The 15,047-nt window shown below is 42.2% G+C and overlaps 1 protein-coding gene across 8 annotated transcripts in view; it reads right to left on the minus strand.

Moving 5' to 3' along the window:
- Nucleotides 1–2,946: 2,946 nt before the first annotated feature.
- The window catches only part of LMBR1 (limb development membrane protein 1), a 151,160-nt gene continuing 139,059 nt past the window's right edge, over nucleotides 2,947–15,047 (minus strand). For 6 of the 8 annotated variants that reach the window (XM_042976418.1, XM_042976402.1, XM_042976407.1 and 3 more), the window contains 2 exons: nucleotides 7,940–8,101; nucleotides 2,947–4,836 (listed from right to left, as the gene is read on the minus strand). In XM_042976418.1, coding sequence (XP_042832352.1) covers nucleotides 4,751–4,836; nucleotides 7,940–8,101 — 248 coding nt within the window. In that variant the 3' untranslated portion in view covers nucleotides 2,947–4,750. The remainder of the gene's footprint in view (nucleotides 4,837–7,939; nucleotides 8,102–15,047) is intronic. The other 2 variants (XM_042976430.1, XR_006214011.1) reach the window with 2 other exon arrangements.

Raw genomic sequence — 15,047 nt, forward strand, 5'->3', positions numbered from 1 at the left:
GTCGAAGCACAGGGGACAGCCCAGACCTGGCACTGACGACTGAGGCGGTGGTGGGAGCCAATCTTGGACTGAGCCCTTTACCTGTGGGGTCTGCACTAACTCCACGGACATGGCGCCAGAAGGAAATCAAATTGCGTGACACAGACACGGTATCCACAGAGAACTGGGAGAAGAGGCTGGTGCGGGAAAACCCCCACACGTGTGGTGGCCAAAAGTGAAGTACTGAGAGTGCAGAAAAAGAGAAGCTTTTCATCACAACTGTCTAAAGCGAGAATAGAGCAATGTGCTAAGACATATGTAAAAAGCTACCTGTAAGTACGTATAGCCATTCGATAGGATACAACAGCTACAGCTACTCAATAGGACAGAACGGCTCTGGCCACTCCAAGTCACAGCGTGTCCCGGGTTCGCAGGGGCCACTGTTGGCAAGCAGAGTATCTTTTAAGAAGAGCTGTTCAAGAGAGAAGACGTTAAGACCTTCACCCAGGAGTTTCAGTGACTGGTCAAACCTTCTTCCTCAGCTCCGTATTTAAATCTCTACCTCCTCACATTCAGACACTGACGATCTTTCTGGTCCTCCGAAAGCATCCACATCAGGTGCTGCCGCCCTACTTCTCATCACCCATGCTTGGGAACTTAACTTCTCCAGTATGTTTAGGAGAACAGAACGCCAAAATCGCACCTAAGAAGAAGTGGGCTTCATCTGAATTTCCGAGTTGATCACACTTGAACTTGAAGACACTTTTACCGAACTGAATTACGCAGAGCTGGAAGTTAACTAACTTCTCTTCCAAAGTAGCTCCCAGATCTCTTCCTCCAAAACAAAGGGATCAATCACCTAGTTTTGAAATTTTATAGCCCACTTTTTAGAGCTTTAGCAACTGCTACTGATTTTAATTACATGTTTTGCAACAAGTAATCTGCACGTATGATACTTCGGCTTCAGGGGTGTTTGCAGTGATGAATTTTACCAAAAGAATATTCAAAAGCCAAAATGTTTTTGTATTCATTCATCTTTCAACTAGATCCTGAAGCCGTATTTTTCAAACTAAAGTTTACGATCCATTGGTATTAGTGGTCTGTGTCTAGTATCCTAAAAAATAAAACAGAAAATGCCAGCGTGCATCACATACTAAAAGTAGGTACTATTTCCTTAAATTGTCGTTCACATGTATACAAGCGTGTGAGGGTTACAATGAAGAGTGTATTTCTTCCTTTCGTCAAAGAGCTGGAAAGCCACTGCTGTGAAGGCTTCTGTCTGCCAGTGAATTCACCAGTTGACAATTGCCATTCACTCTTCCAAGAACTGTGGATTAGGCTGCCCAGACCACAACTGGGTATAGCTCAGTCCTTTTATGGAAAAGATTAGAAAAATCAAATAAGTAACTCAAAAAATTCGATGACACCCGTGATTTCAATTGTTGATGGTACATTTTAGCTGTAACTGGTTGCAAGAAATTGCTCTACCAAGAACTCCACAAAAAAAGAGAGAAAACATTCACTTCTTCCTCAATTCAACATCCCACCAGTCATTACCGCCTTTTAGAAAACTGAAACGGAAGCATCCTACACATACGCTTAAGTTTCAGCCACGATGGCATTTAAGATTTAAAACTCAAACACGCGTTTGAATGCTTATAAAACAAAGTATGAAATCACCTTTTGTAAAACTTTAATTTCTAAGACGTTAAAAAGTCACACTAGAAGTGTCTCATAGAAACAAACAGAACCAACAGATAATTTGTAAACAGAACACTCTAGTAAACAAAAATGATTTACCAGTGCACCTACACATTATCTTTAACCCATACCAGTCTTTAGTATAAAAGTCAGTGAGTGCTGTACATAGACTCATATTTAAAAAAGAATTTTTTTAAGAACTTTGTCTTTATACATTAGATACTGTGCTAACAACAAAGAAAGCCACGTAGGGTTCTCAAAGCCCACGTTGTAGGCAGGTTACGGGGTGAAGGAGGAATAGGGCGGTCCTCTGTGCCCCAGCAAAGTGAGGCAGACGTCGAGGCCCCGAAGATCAGGTGCATACAGCGTGAGCCACTAACGCATCCAAGAGTCAAAACCAGGCAGAAGGTTTCATTCTCGTCCACTAATCAACCAACCTCTCAGTATGGCACCGAAGGAGCTAGCATGTGTGTGTACGTGTGGGCACACGTGTAATTTGCACATAGTCTCACTTCGACAGCAGGTCTGTTTTTGCACAGAATATATATAAGGCTAAGTAAATACTGAGTCTAAGAAATACTTGGAAACATGAGTAAAAATTACAAATGTCATAATCTATAAGATGTATCATTTTAAAATTACTTAAGTACTGCAGAAGCAATTAAAGATAAGAACTGGCCAAGTCTCCTCACGCAACTTTGTAACTACCGTGCCTAATGCCCTTTGCAGGTGGATCCTAAGGTGAGACTAAGCGGAGCATCTGACAGGGCGACCGTGGACGTCCTCCCACCCGGCAAGAACGAAATGGCGGCCCCGGGCCTATCCTCCTTCTCCAGCTCCACGAGCGCGACAAAGGCAAGGCCCGCAGGGCGCCTGTCCTGACCAGAGCCCAAGTGCTCGGCCTCTGTGTGCCACGGCCCGTTACTGTCGCAGCCTCTCACAGCCGGCCTCCAGAGCATCCAACAGGAGCACCTGCATTTACAAAGTCTGTCCCCCAAGAGGAAGTCCCTCTGGAGGGATGCACTGTTTGGAGTGGCTGCAATCACGCGGCGAACAGGGGATATATCAACCTGCATTTGTTCCCACAAAAGGGGTCTGAGGCCCCAGGCTCAAAACCGTCCCCCCACATGAGGTGTGTCCTTGGTCCCAGAGCCATGACGATGCATCCAGTAGCAGCTATAGGAATTTAAGCTACATTTCACCGCTTACTAATCCAAACCTGGCCTAAGTTTTCCGATGGAAAGAAACTTTCAAATGAACAAAGAATTGATACAGACATTGAAAAGTTTAATATTTGACTCAGAAATTCTCAGACATCTTACAAATACCCAGGAACTTCCTATGGCTGTTAAGTTACAAGTGATGTTCTTTTATTGAAAGAACTTTCTTTTCTCTTCTTTCCTTGACCAGGTCTGTTCAAAATATGGATTGCAAGCAAGTTTCAGCAAAAATCAAAGCTTGCAATTAATGTTTAAATAGGTGTAATTATCAGTGAAATTAGGAAATAGCCATCTTCTGTTCATTTGCTCCAGGTCTCAAGCTGAGAGATTCCCAATGCTACACTGGTGGTATTTACAGAGTGTTGTTTAGAATCACAAAATGGTCTTTTATTTTACAACGAAGCTGCATTTTAACAAGCAGAGAAGCTCAGAAGGAAATGCAGAGGTATAAATGAAGGAGAGGTATACTCAATGGAACTGAGGAATATACAGATTAATTTTTCTTATTATTTTGGCTCTAAATGGAAATTTTTTATGTCAAATATATACAGCCGGATTTTCATAAATTTCTCCAAAAAACAACTTGAGAAAACTGTTCTTTTACTTTTGTCTGAACACAGACAATCTATTGCCATACACATAGTGCATGTGAACATAAGTGTTTACGGAGACTGCGTAACTATGAATTGTGTGCAAAGGGGCTCGTGTCACGTGTCTGCATGCACAATTTTCAGTACCCTATCCTGGTGCCTGGTAACACAGAGTACAATTTTATAGTTTTATTCAGTGGACTTAAAAGTCAAGAAGCCATCCCAAGAATTATTTACAATTCAGTAACTGAATGATTATCTGATCACGATACATCGTGGAGCTATTCTTACATCATGAATGCTGATACTGTGCATCTGGGTGGTAACCTGGTAGCTTTTATAAATCTGAGGTTTAAATCGGCATATAGGAAAGGAACCAAAGCCTGAAGAGTGTGGTGACAGCAGGGTTTCTACCACAGATGATTTGTAGTTTCATAATGGGACACGGGAGAACAAGGAACGGAGAGATAGCTGAAGAAATGCTTTAAAAAACCGAGTGTACACATAGCCTATAAGGCAAAATCTAAGTTACAAGTGTATTCAACACCGGCAACTGTGTTATGAGAGGTAATACTGAGTCGCATACACGTGAGACGTCGGAGAACGGTGGCTACGTACTACTTCCGGCCGAGCGGACCACACCGCGCGGTGGCAGGCCTTCGCTTGTGTTCTCCCACGGGTCGGGTTTTAAAAGAATTTCGCCTTCTCCCCGGACTCAAAGTCCGATCGCTGTCACCCTGAAACAGAAGCCGGAACTATGCTTTTGTCCTTTTCCCTAAGGAGGGGAGGAATCCCATCTGCAAGCGCTGCCGTTCCCATGCGCCCCCGCAACGGTGGCAGCTGTAAGCCTGCGCGTCTGCGGGGCCTTCACTTCGCAGTCAAGCACCAAGGATGCCTTTCTCGCGGCCTCCTCCGTCTTGAACAAAGTATATAATGGGATTTAACCGAATTCTTAGAAGGCCCCGGAGTTGGCCTTAAAACATGCTCGTCTGGGTGACTGTACCAACCGAGGCCAGCACCCGCGTCCACAGAAGAACGTGCCGCCCCGAGGAGCCGGTCTGGCCGGCGAGTAGGGGGTCCGCACGGAGTTAAACGGACACGTGGCCCGCGGCGGCCGAGTTTTAGGAGACTGTGAAAGCGGTGGCGCCGCCAGGCCCGGGCGCTCACCGGGAGGCACCGCCGGGGCGAGTCATTTCTGACCGACGACGGGGCGGTCGGGAGCCGGGGGCTCCCGGGTCAGTGGCAGAGCGCTGCGCGTTCTCACAGTGCTTTGTGATGCCCGTTTGCAGACGGCTTTGACGTTTCCGAATCCCTTGACGTGTCTGATAAGTGAAGCTTGTGAAGCCCTGCAGGAAAATTAAGAAAAGGGTGAGAAAGGACGTACTGTTGCGCGGCTGCGCAGACGGCCAACGAGGCAGAGTGTCCGGTGTCACTGAGGAAGCTGGGAGGCGCTGGCCAGGCCCCTTAAGGACGAGAGACCTCTCCTCCCCACTGGGGGCGCCCGGGGGCCTAAGCGCTAAACAGCTGTGTCTCAGGAAGCCACGCCTTCTCCACCATTCTGCGCAGCTCTGGGGCCCGTGCAGGCTTCCGCTTTCTTCAGTTCACTCCCTCCCCCCGCTCCCGTGCCCCTCCCGCCCCCCCCCCCCCGCCCCGATCCCAGGAGCACGCTCTCTCACGCCTCCTCCCGCAAGCTCATCCAGCCCCAGTGTGCTTCCCGGGGGACCTAACCGGACACCAATATGATGGCGTTCTTGTTTTAAAATACACACATACAAGTATACACACAAGAAAACACATGGAAAGACATACCAAAATATTAAGCATGTCATGAAAAGAAAAGCAATGGAAAACATGATCAAAAAGAAAAAGACAAGAAATGGCAAAATAATAAACTGAACATAAATAATATTCCAATATTCAAAGATAGTTCACAGAATAAGAAAGTATCACTATCTTCTAAAGTTACGTTAGTTTCCTTCTGTATCATACATCAGTCACTCACATAATGCACCTGACATATACAACTGTGCCCTCCCAGGGGTAAAAAGTAGAAGATAGTTCATGTGGCACCAAAGCTCTCAGCACTTACTAATAAAGTGAAACACAAAGATATTCAAGAATATATAACGAGTCCATCTATGGAAAAGATTTTGAGGAAACATTTTTATGAGGCTCAGACCTTTGCTGACACCTCAGAAACATACTTGGATGAGGTTTTTTTCCCAAGATTCCAGATAGCTATCTACCTGGCAGTTAAGCAATTTTACATCCCTCTTAAATCACCACAGCACTCTGAATTTTAAAGTTTCTATCACCTGCATATGTTCATAAAAGAAAAGCTAAAATTGAGTCTGTGTATGATGGATGAATGGGAAGGAAAAAAGAAATCAATCTAACATAAAAAAGAGTTCTGATCCCAGGAATGGCCAAACCATTGAGTGACAACAGGAACCCACAGCTGCTGGGGAAGCGTGTTTCAACACGGCCTGCTAGAGAAGGAAGTAGGCGGACAGAGAACCAGCGGGGTAATCATGCCGGAAGCAAAAGGGAATCCCCTTTTAGGACACATTTCCAGTTGTTACTTCTAAAACCTGGGGGCAGCACAAGCTACGCATCTTAAAAAAAAAAACAAAACTACAACGTCTCTCTGTGCGGATACAGTCACCTCCACCGCCATCCAGTGTTTGTTTATATACCCAGAGTACAGCAGGTACTCTATGAGATAGACACTGTCATTGTCAATGGACATAGCACCAGAGGGAAAAAGCCTACAAAAAAAAGAGGGGAAAAAAGGAGACAGTTAAATTTTATAATCAAATTACAATTCCCAGTGAAATTAGACTGAAGATCTCAGATGAGTCACACGTTATTACATATACTTAATATGGAGGATCTTTTTCTAGGTATGATTCATGTCCTCCTTAGGCATTCCAAAGAGTAACAGAAAACATTTGGACAAAAAACCTTAAATCCATCTAGCGGTTTTACACAAGTCTTGATAATTCTATTGCCTATTATGGTCAAAGGGCCAACACAACATATATGACTTCACCTTAGGTTAAATGATACTTCCCTACATTAAAAAAAGTTTCTTTAGAAAGATGATATCCAGAATACTTAACTCAAAACTAAGTTTTCAGTAATTCATCTACAGCCATCTCATGTCAGTGACTAGTCAGTGGGAATCGACCTGACATTGTGGCTAACTAACCTCACTGATGCTACCACGGGCTTCAAAATGAAGTTCTCACTTGAGACATTTGGCGGGGAGAGCTATGGATTCCCACGTCACCTTACAGATTTTTACCTTGTCGGTATTATGAAACTTAGGCATGAAAATCCACAATTATCCGCTGCTTCTGCTGAAATGAGATGTCACTTTCACTTCTAGGCCACTATTTCACCAACCATCCCCTCACAGGGTGAACTTAAAGTAAAATACATATGAGTAGATAATCTGAAATCTTTTTTCCTTCCCAAAGGTCATCCCTTCAACCACAGAGGTTGGAAGAATTTGGTTGGGTGAGAAGCTTCATGTTGCTCAGAAGGTGGAGGTTATCTGGACCTTAATCAGTACGGGGCGTATGGCAACCACTACAAGCCACAACAGAACACAGACTATAAACATTCAAATGATGTCAAGTTAGGTAAACGACCTAATGTTAGGAGTCCCTACAATAAATCGCTGCCTTTCCCTTCTTTTATTATAAAATTACACACTCCAAACCCAAGAGGGTGTATATAGCAAGACAGTTTATATTGCCCTGGTATTCCTAAAATATAAAGCCTGATGTATGTTTAGTACTAATGTTGAAGTAAGCATGGAAAACACATTTGATAAGTTACATTTATTCCCTTTATACCTTAGCCAAACCTAAGAGTTTTTTAATACTGTCACAATACATGTGACTCATGGACTACATGATTCAGGAATGCCCTCTCCCATATTAATGACAAGAACACTAATATTTTTATCCTGACTTGTCTGGCTTATGGAAGAGAATTATGGATCAGCTTGATATTGTAAACTCCAAGCCTCAAAAGAGATCTGCAACTAAAAAACAGTAAGAGGTGTCGTTACCAAAAGAGAAGTTTAGCCCATTATTACCCTCACCTCACCACAACCACCATCGTCTTAACGATAAAAGAGCTCATTTTATTGAGCCCTTCTGATGTGCCAGGACTATGCTCAGGCCCTTACAAGAAATATTTCAGTTAATATCCACAACAAGAGAAGAAGGTATTATCACCATTTTATAGATAAGGAAGCCGAGGCTTAATGAAATAATTTTACACAAGAGCACAACCAATAAGGAGTGGGTCAGAAATGTGACCTCTAAGGTGTTATACATCAGGAAAAATGAAGAGATGAAGACTTAAAATCAATTCATATGGCAAAATTAAAAATTAGTAGAAAGCGAGAAAAATACCCATAAACCTCAGGATTACCTAGGGCCTTGAAAAGTTCTTCTCGTACAGCAGAGGTGAATTTTCTGACCAGACACAATGTTGTCACAATAGCAAAAAGCAAATTGTAGGATAATACAATATAGAAATTTCCCAGCCAATTAAACCTTCCAAAGTCTCCAAGTAGATCAAATCTAGTGATTCCTGTTAAAAATAAATAAAATAGCCCTTAATAAAATCAGGTACAATATATTTAAATACGTTACAAAATAAAGTACAAAACAGATCAAATTCCATGGACTTTCTCATTTCTGTTAGTAGGTGTCCTAGTTGAAGTACGTAATTGTTATCCTGGGGAACAACCTCAACCGGCTCTAACCCACTCTGTCCGGGTGTCACGGTCTCTCGGAAGCGGTGGGAGCTGGAGTGAACACCCCTGACACTCGGCACGCTTACACTGACAAGACATCCACTGGGCCGCAGCTCACGGGGAGAAAGCACAGCGCGCTCAACTGAGTCTGGAAACAAGAGTCGCGGAGCCGTGGCGGACGAGACACCTGACAAACTTCACGCTTCGCACCTCCCCACTGCTCGGTCCCCCTCTCCATGCGGGTCCCAGGTCGAACGTCACCTCCTTACAGAGGCAACTGTCCCCTCTACATAAAACAGCCGGACCCCTCCGTGGCCGGCTATCCCAATTACGTCTCTTTGTAACACAACACTACTCGAAATAATTTCTTTTCCTTTCTGGTGTCTTTACTGCCTACTTTCCCCACTGGAATGTAAGTTCTATGAGAACAAGGACTTTGTTTTTTTCACTCCTATGTTCCCAATGCCCAGAGCCATGCTTGCCCATACTTAATAATTACTACATAAATGAATAAACTGATAGGGTAATTCTTTTCTAGGGTAAATTAATAGGGTAGTTCTAATAAACTAAGAGGGGAGGCAGGGGAATATCATTAATCTGAACTGGATGCTCCAGGTTTGTGGAGTACAGTAACAAACCTAGAAATGCAGGATAGTTATATACATTGAAGCTATTTAAATTCACCTAAACTGATTTTTAAAAGCAAGTCTTGGGGCACGCGGGTGGCTTAGTTGGTTAAGCGTCAGACTTCAGCTCAGGTCATGATCTCGCGGTCCGTGAGTTCGAGCCCCGCATCGGGCTCTGTGCCGGCAGCTCAGAGCCTGGAGCCTGCTTCGGATTCTGTGTCTCCCCCTCTCTCTGCCCCTCCCCTGCTCATGCTCTGTCTCTCTTGCTCTCGAAAATAAATAAAACATTAAAAAAATTTAAAAATTAAAAAATAAATAAAAACAAGTCTTAAATAAAAAAAAAAAAAAGTCATCCTATTCAGTGATAATGTACCCTAGGCCACATACTTATTAGAAAGAATGTGTGAATGCCAGGAAGTTTTCTGACCACTGGTAAATAAATAAGTAAACAACATGCAAGTAGTCAAGTGACAGATGATGGGACTGGTGACAATCTTCAAGGAAGAAACTGAAGAGCCACTTGGGGCCTATCATGTAAAATTCTAACCATAGAGGGCTGTATAAACAAGATCATATTACCTTTCTTTTATGGGTGGCCTAAGGATTTCAGGAGTAACCAAACTCCATTTCATTTTATCAGCTGACTGTTGAACTCAGCTCTCACCCCCACCAAAGCAACCCCATCACCTATTACAGGGACGGCTCTACAAAAGCAGGGCAGAGAGAAAACAGAAAAACCTTCATATCCAAAAGTATCACAAAAATAGGACGTTTCAAAAAGTATTTCTTTAACAGCCACACTTACACAGGGCCAATGTATTTGAATTTGAGAGACAATAATCTATCATGATATTTTAGAGAGAAGATTAATGAAAACATAGGATAAAATATCATTTTAAAGAAGGTGAAGGGACAGGGCACCTGGGTGGCTCAGTCAGTTAAGCATCCGACTTCAGCTCAGGTCATGATCTCACAGTTTGTGAGTTCGAGCCCCGCACCGGGCTCTGTGCTGACAGCTAGGAACCTGGAGCCTACTTCAGATTCTGTGTCTCCCCCTCTCTCTACCCTCCCCCGCTCACGCTCTGTGTTTCTCTCTCAATAATAAACGTTAAAAAAAAAAAATGGTGAAGGGACCCAGACCCTAGCAGAGGACGCAGCACAGACCACACATCAGGAGTCACAGCAACAATCACGGCTGCTGCTTCTCAGATAAAAAACTTTACTGTGTTAAGAGGAATACATATCTAATTATACATTTTATTTTTCACACTAAGTACCATTTAATTTAACCTAGGAAGTTATCTGTAGACAGGATACAGTCCTTCCAAAACACACTTCAGCGATTTCAGCCCAGGTTTCCCAGATAATTAGTTTATTTGATGTGTAGGACCAAACTCCTTTGAGAATCTGGTCAGAGCCATAGATCATTCCACAAGAAAAACACAGAGATGCACACAGACACGAAATCTCGCATGTGATGAAATGACTGACGGAGAAAGTGACCGATCATAGAATAAAACCCTGTGCAGATTCTCCAGAAGAGTCTTACCTGGTTTCAGAACATTTTACTCATATACCACCATTCACAAAGAAAAAATCAGAACATATATACCCAAGATACGCGTATCTAATGATTTTAAAACTATATATGTACTACTCACTGACTTTCACATTACACACAAAGAACAGACTTTAAAAATAATAGCAGTAAAGATAAATACAAGTTCTCACGGTTTCTTCATAGCCCAGTGACTTACTTCGTGAACCTATGGGGATGGACCACTTTGGACAGCATGGGGACACGCTAACCAGTAACTCCGCCACCACCCTGGACCTGGCCTATGCACCACGGGGGGGACAGCAGTGCCACACTGAGTACAGGGGCAGTGGAAGGTATGTGACATACAGCTTCTCGGCGGATTCAACGTGGCACCCTGAGAGTCAGGGCCAAGACTTCATATGAAATCCCAGACAGAGAGCGATCTCCTTATGACGTGTTTGGTCCCAGGGACATCTCAGGTTGACCTCACAGACATACAGGAGCCCGTTGCTACAGTGCAACAAAGCACTAGACAAAATATTAGGTTATAGGGGCTAGTTCTGAAGACACTGCCGTTTCAAATTTAATCTTTTAAATATCTAACTAACATGGTCCGACTAAAAGATCACTCTGGACAACACATGCAGCTCTTTAGTCCTGAAAACCCCATATAAGACTGAACCTTAAACAATAACCCCTAAACCAACATCTGAGAGGCTATGTCACAGCAATTATTAAATTGTAAAATGTACTTTTTTATTAAAAGTGCCAACACTTAGGAAAAAGTAACAATACTTAAAATTTTAACTTTAACATTTATTGTAAAAATGTATAATACTTCAAAATCTCCATTTCTGGAGAAAGATATAAAAGCATACGTATTAAGGCAGCTGCTTTGGATTCTTTGTCTCCCTCTCTCTCTGCCCCTCCCCTGCTCACACACACACACTCTCTCTCTCTCTCTCTCTCTCTCAAAAATAAACATTAAAAACTCTTTTTAAAAAAGGGTATTAAGGCAGCAAAATTTTAAGATAATACTAACAAAAAAATCAATTATCAAATGTTATTAACTCTGCTACTCAAATACTGAAATGCTCATTCCCATTCAAAAGTTATTTCTTTAAAAGATAAGTAAAATATACACCAGCTAAAGGCCTACTTAGTTAAGCATGGCTAAGCATAAAGCCATCTTATCGGTGAATAAAATGATCTTCATGACAAACCACGTGTCGGTTCCGCCCGCTAAGATACAGTTAAAAACATTTTATGCATAATTCCTTGAATAATGGAACTTATACCTTCACAAGAACCTCATTTCAGGGAAGACCTGGTTACTCCACCTGCAACACGAATCATGAGAACCCACCTTCGTTAGCCCACCTGAGTTGACTCTGATTTCTAGCAAGCACACTCTGGTTCCTCACTAGCATGAAGACGTGGAAAGCCTGACACGCTTAAGGGATCATTAAAGCAACTTTATCATTAAACCACGGGTGCTGGCATCCCACACAAATGGCTGACATGATATCCATGGCTTTAATGTAAGACTGCCAAAAGGAACACACATCTTGTCATAAAAAAATAAATCTAGAAGTGTTCTCTGACAAAACACTGGGATCAACACGTTTCTCCCTCTGGACTCTTACAACGGTTAAATTATTATCTTGACGAGGTTTTCAAATTCCCTTCTCTAAACCACACTGTTGGAAGAAACTTATACCTAAGGCAGGCATCAAATAATAAATATGACCTAAAGGGTACAAAATAATAAAATATACAATCCTTTTTAAGCATCATTCATTTCAGGGTTAATGTATATAGGCCCATTGCCAACTGTTTTATTTATTCAAAAACAAAGTCATTCTAAAACTGAAGAGAAGGTCCACTTCTGGGGTGGAACACAGAGGATCCTATTAAAGCAAAGACTTCAACTTTTGACTGTTCTTACTTTGCAAGTAGATTTTCATTAAATTACATCAACTAGGAATACTGACTTCAGGTTTGGGCCAAGATGGGATAAAAGAGACCAGGTTTTCCCTTCATACCTGAATTAACCAAAAAAACCTGGACAAGACATACAAAACCTTCATTTTCAAGACCCTGGACATTAAGCAATAAAGGGCAATAACGCTGACAGACAAGCAACAGGCGAGCCGGGCCCTACCTCTGCCACAGCTCCGGCCTGAAGAGGCCTTCCGGGCTGCAGCACAGAGAGTAACAGGGACAGGGTCCAGCCATCTTGCTAAGTTGAGGAGGTGCAGTTGGAGCCTGGGGACCGCAGGGTAGACAGAGAGTTGCACGGGGTGGGAACCCAGATGTGTAGAAGAGGCTCTAGAGTATTCAGCAGGGAACGGGCCCACTCATGCTCATGGGTGAACAACTGAACCAGGAATGACCCAGATGATAGAATGAGGAGCAAGGACAATTAACTAATCAGAACTGTATACCTTATATTTCAGAAGCTGGAAGAGTGGACTTGTTCAACAGAGACACGGAAGATACAAAACAGACCCAAACGGACCTTCTACAGAGGAATATTACCATGTGACACATGGAAAACGCACCGGATGGGATTAGTGGCAGATCCGACACACCAGTAGAAAATACTCAAACGAAACACAGAAAGCAAACCAAGACAAAAAATGAACACAGCACGAGGGAACTATGAATTAATTTCAAATGAATGATATGCTTGTGGTAAGAGTTCCTTACGGAGAGGAAAGAGAACAGGAAGGAAAAAGCATCTGAAGAAATAATGGCTGAACACCTTCCAAATTTGATGAGAACTATATACTTACAAATCAAAGAAGTTCAATAAACTCAGTGAACAAAAATCTGAAGAAAACTACACCACAGCACATCATAATTAAACTTCTTAAAATCAGTGATAAAGAAGAAAAATCTTAAACATGGTCATATGGAAGAAAAGAGATCAAATTATCTTTTTTTTACACAAATTAAAAAAAAACAAAGATAATGATCACAGAAGATTTATCAAATACTACAGAAATGAGAAAAGAGTCATATAACATCTTTAAAATACTGAAGGAAAAAGTTAATCTGAAATTCCATATGCAGTGAAAACTTTAAAAAAATAAGGCAAAATAAAGACATTTCATGTATACAAAAAGCGGAAAGAACCCATCACTGGCAGACCGGCATTACGTGGGATGTTGAAAAAAGTCCTCTAGACAGACAGAAGGAAAATGTATGAGAAGGAAATCTAGATCTACAGAAAGCAACGAAAAACAACAGAAATGATTACTATGCAGGTAAATATAAAAGACTTGTTGGTTTTAAATCTCTTTGAAAGATCACTGTTCAGAGCAAAATTGGAAACACTGTATTATAAGGTTTTTAACGTGTACAAATACAATTTATGATAACGAGCACGAAAACAGCCAGGGAAGAAGTGGAAATACACCGTGAGAAGGCTCTTATATTAAGGGCTATGATACCACAAGAAGGTGGACTGTGACATTAAAAATGTATACTATGAACCAGAGAGCAACTATCCAAATACTACAACAAACAGTTATAGCAAACAGGTCAACAAAGGAGATAAAGTAGAATCAGTTTTTTTAATGCAACATATTGAGAAAAAATGAAGATAAAGAAGAAAAAGGGAACAAAGAAGAGAGGAGAAGAAACAGAAAATAAAGAACGAGATCGTAGATTTAAACATATCAGTAACTGCACTCAAAGTAAACGGTCTAAACATCCAAATTCAAAAATGAAGGTTAACAGACTATATAAAAAAGCAAGATCCAACTCTAAATTATTTTTTTAAACTTTTTTCTTTTTTTAATGTTTATTTTTTTATTTTTGAGAGAAATAAAGCACACGCATGTGAGTGGGGGAAGGGACAGAGAGAAAGGGGAGAGAGAGAGAGAGAGAGAGAGAGAGAGAGAGAGAGAGAATGAATCCCAAGCAGGCTCCACGCTGTCGAGTGCAGAGCCCTACGTGGGGCTTGATCCTACAAACCATTAGATCATGACCTGAGCCAAAGTCAAGAGTCAGACACTTAACTGATTGAGCCACCCGGGTGCCCCTCTACATTATCTTTAAGAAACCAACTATTTAAATACAAAGACACATGGGCACCTGGGTGTCTCAACTGGTTAAGTGTCTGACTCTTGATGTCGGCTCAGGTCGTGATCTCATGGTGGTGAGAGATCAAGCCCCACATCAGGCTCTGTGCTGAGCGTGGAGCCCACTTGGGATTCTGTCTCTCCCTCTCTCTCTGCACTTCCCTCCCTCCCTCCCTCCTTCCCTCTCTCCCTCTCCCTCTCAAACGTTTTTAAAAGATAATTAATAAATATAAATAAATATAAAGACACAAACAGGTTAAAAGTATAAGAATGGAGGGGCGCCTGGGTGGCTCAGTCGGTTAAGCGTCCGACTTCAGCTCAGGTCACAATCTCACAGTGCGTGAGTTCGAGCCCCACGTCAGGTGACGTGCTGACAGCTCGGAGCATGGAGCCTGCTTCGGATTCTGTGTCGCCCCCTCTCTCTGCCCCTCCCCTGCTCATGCTCTCTCTCTGTCTCAAAAATAAATAAAAACATCAAAAAAAATTGTTTTTAAGTATAAGAATGGAAAAAAGTATACTATGT

This window comes from Panthera tigris, chromosome A2 (genome assembly GCF_018350195.1).
Source record: "Panthera tigris isolate Pti1 chromosome A2, P.tigris_Pti1_mat1.1, whole genome shotgun sequence".
NCBI lineage: Eukaryota > Metazoa > Chordata > Mammalia > Carnivora > Felidae > Panthera > Panthera tigris.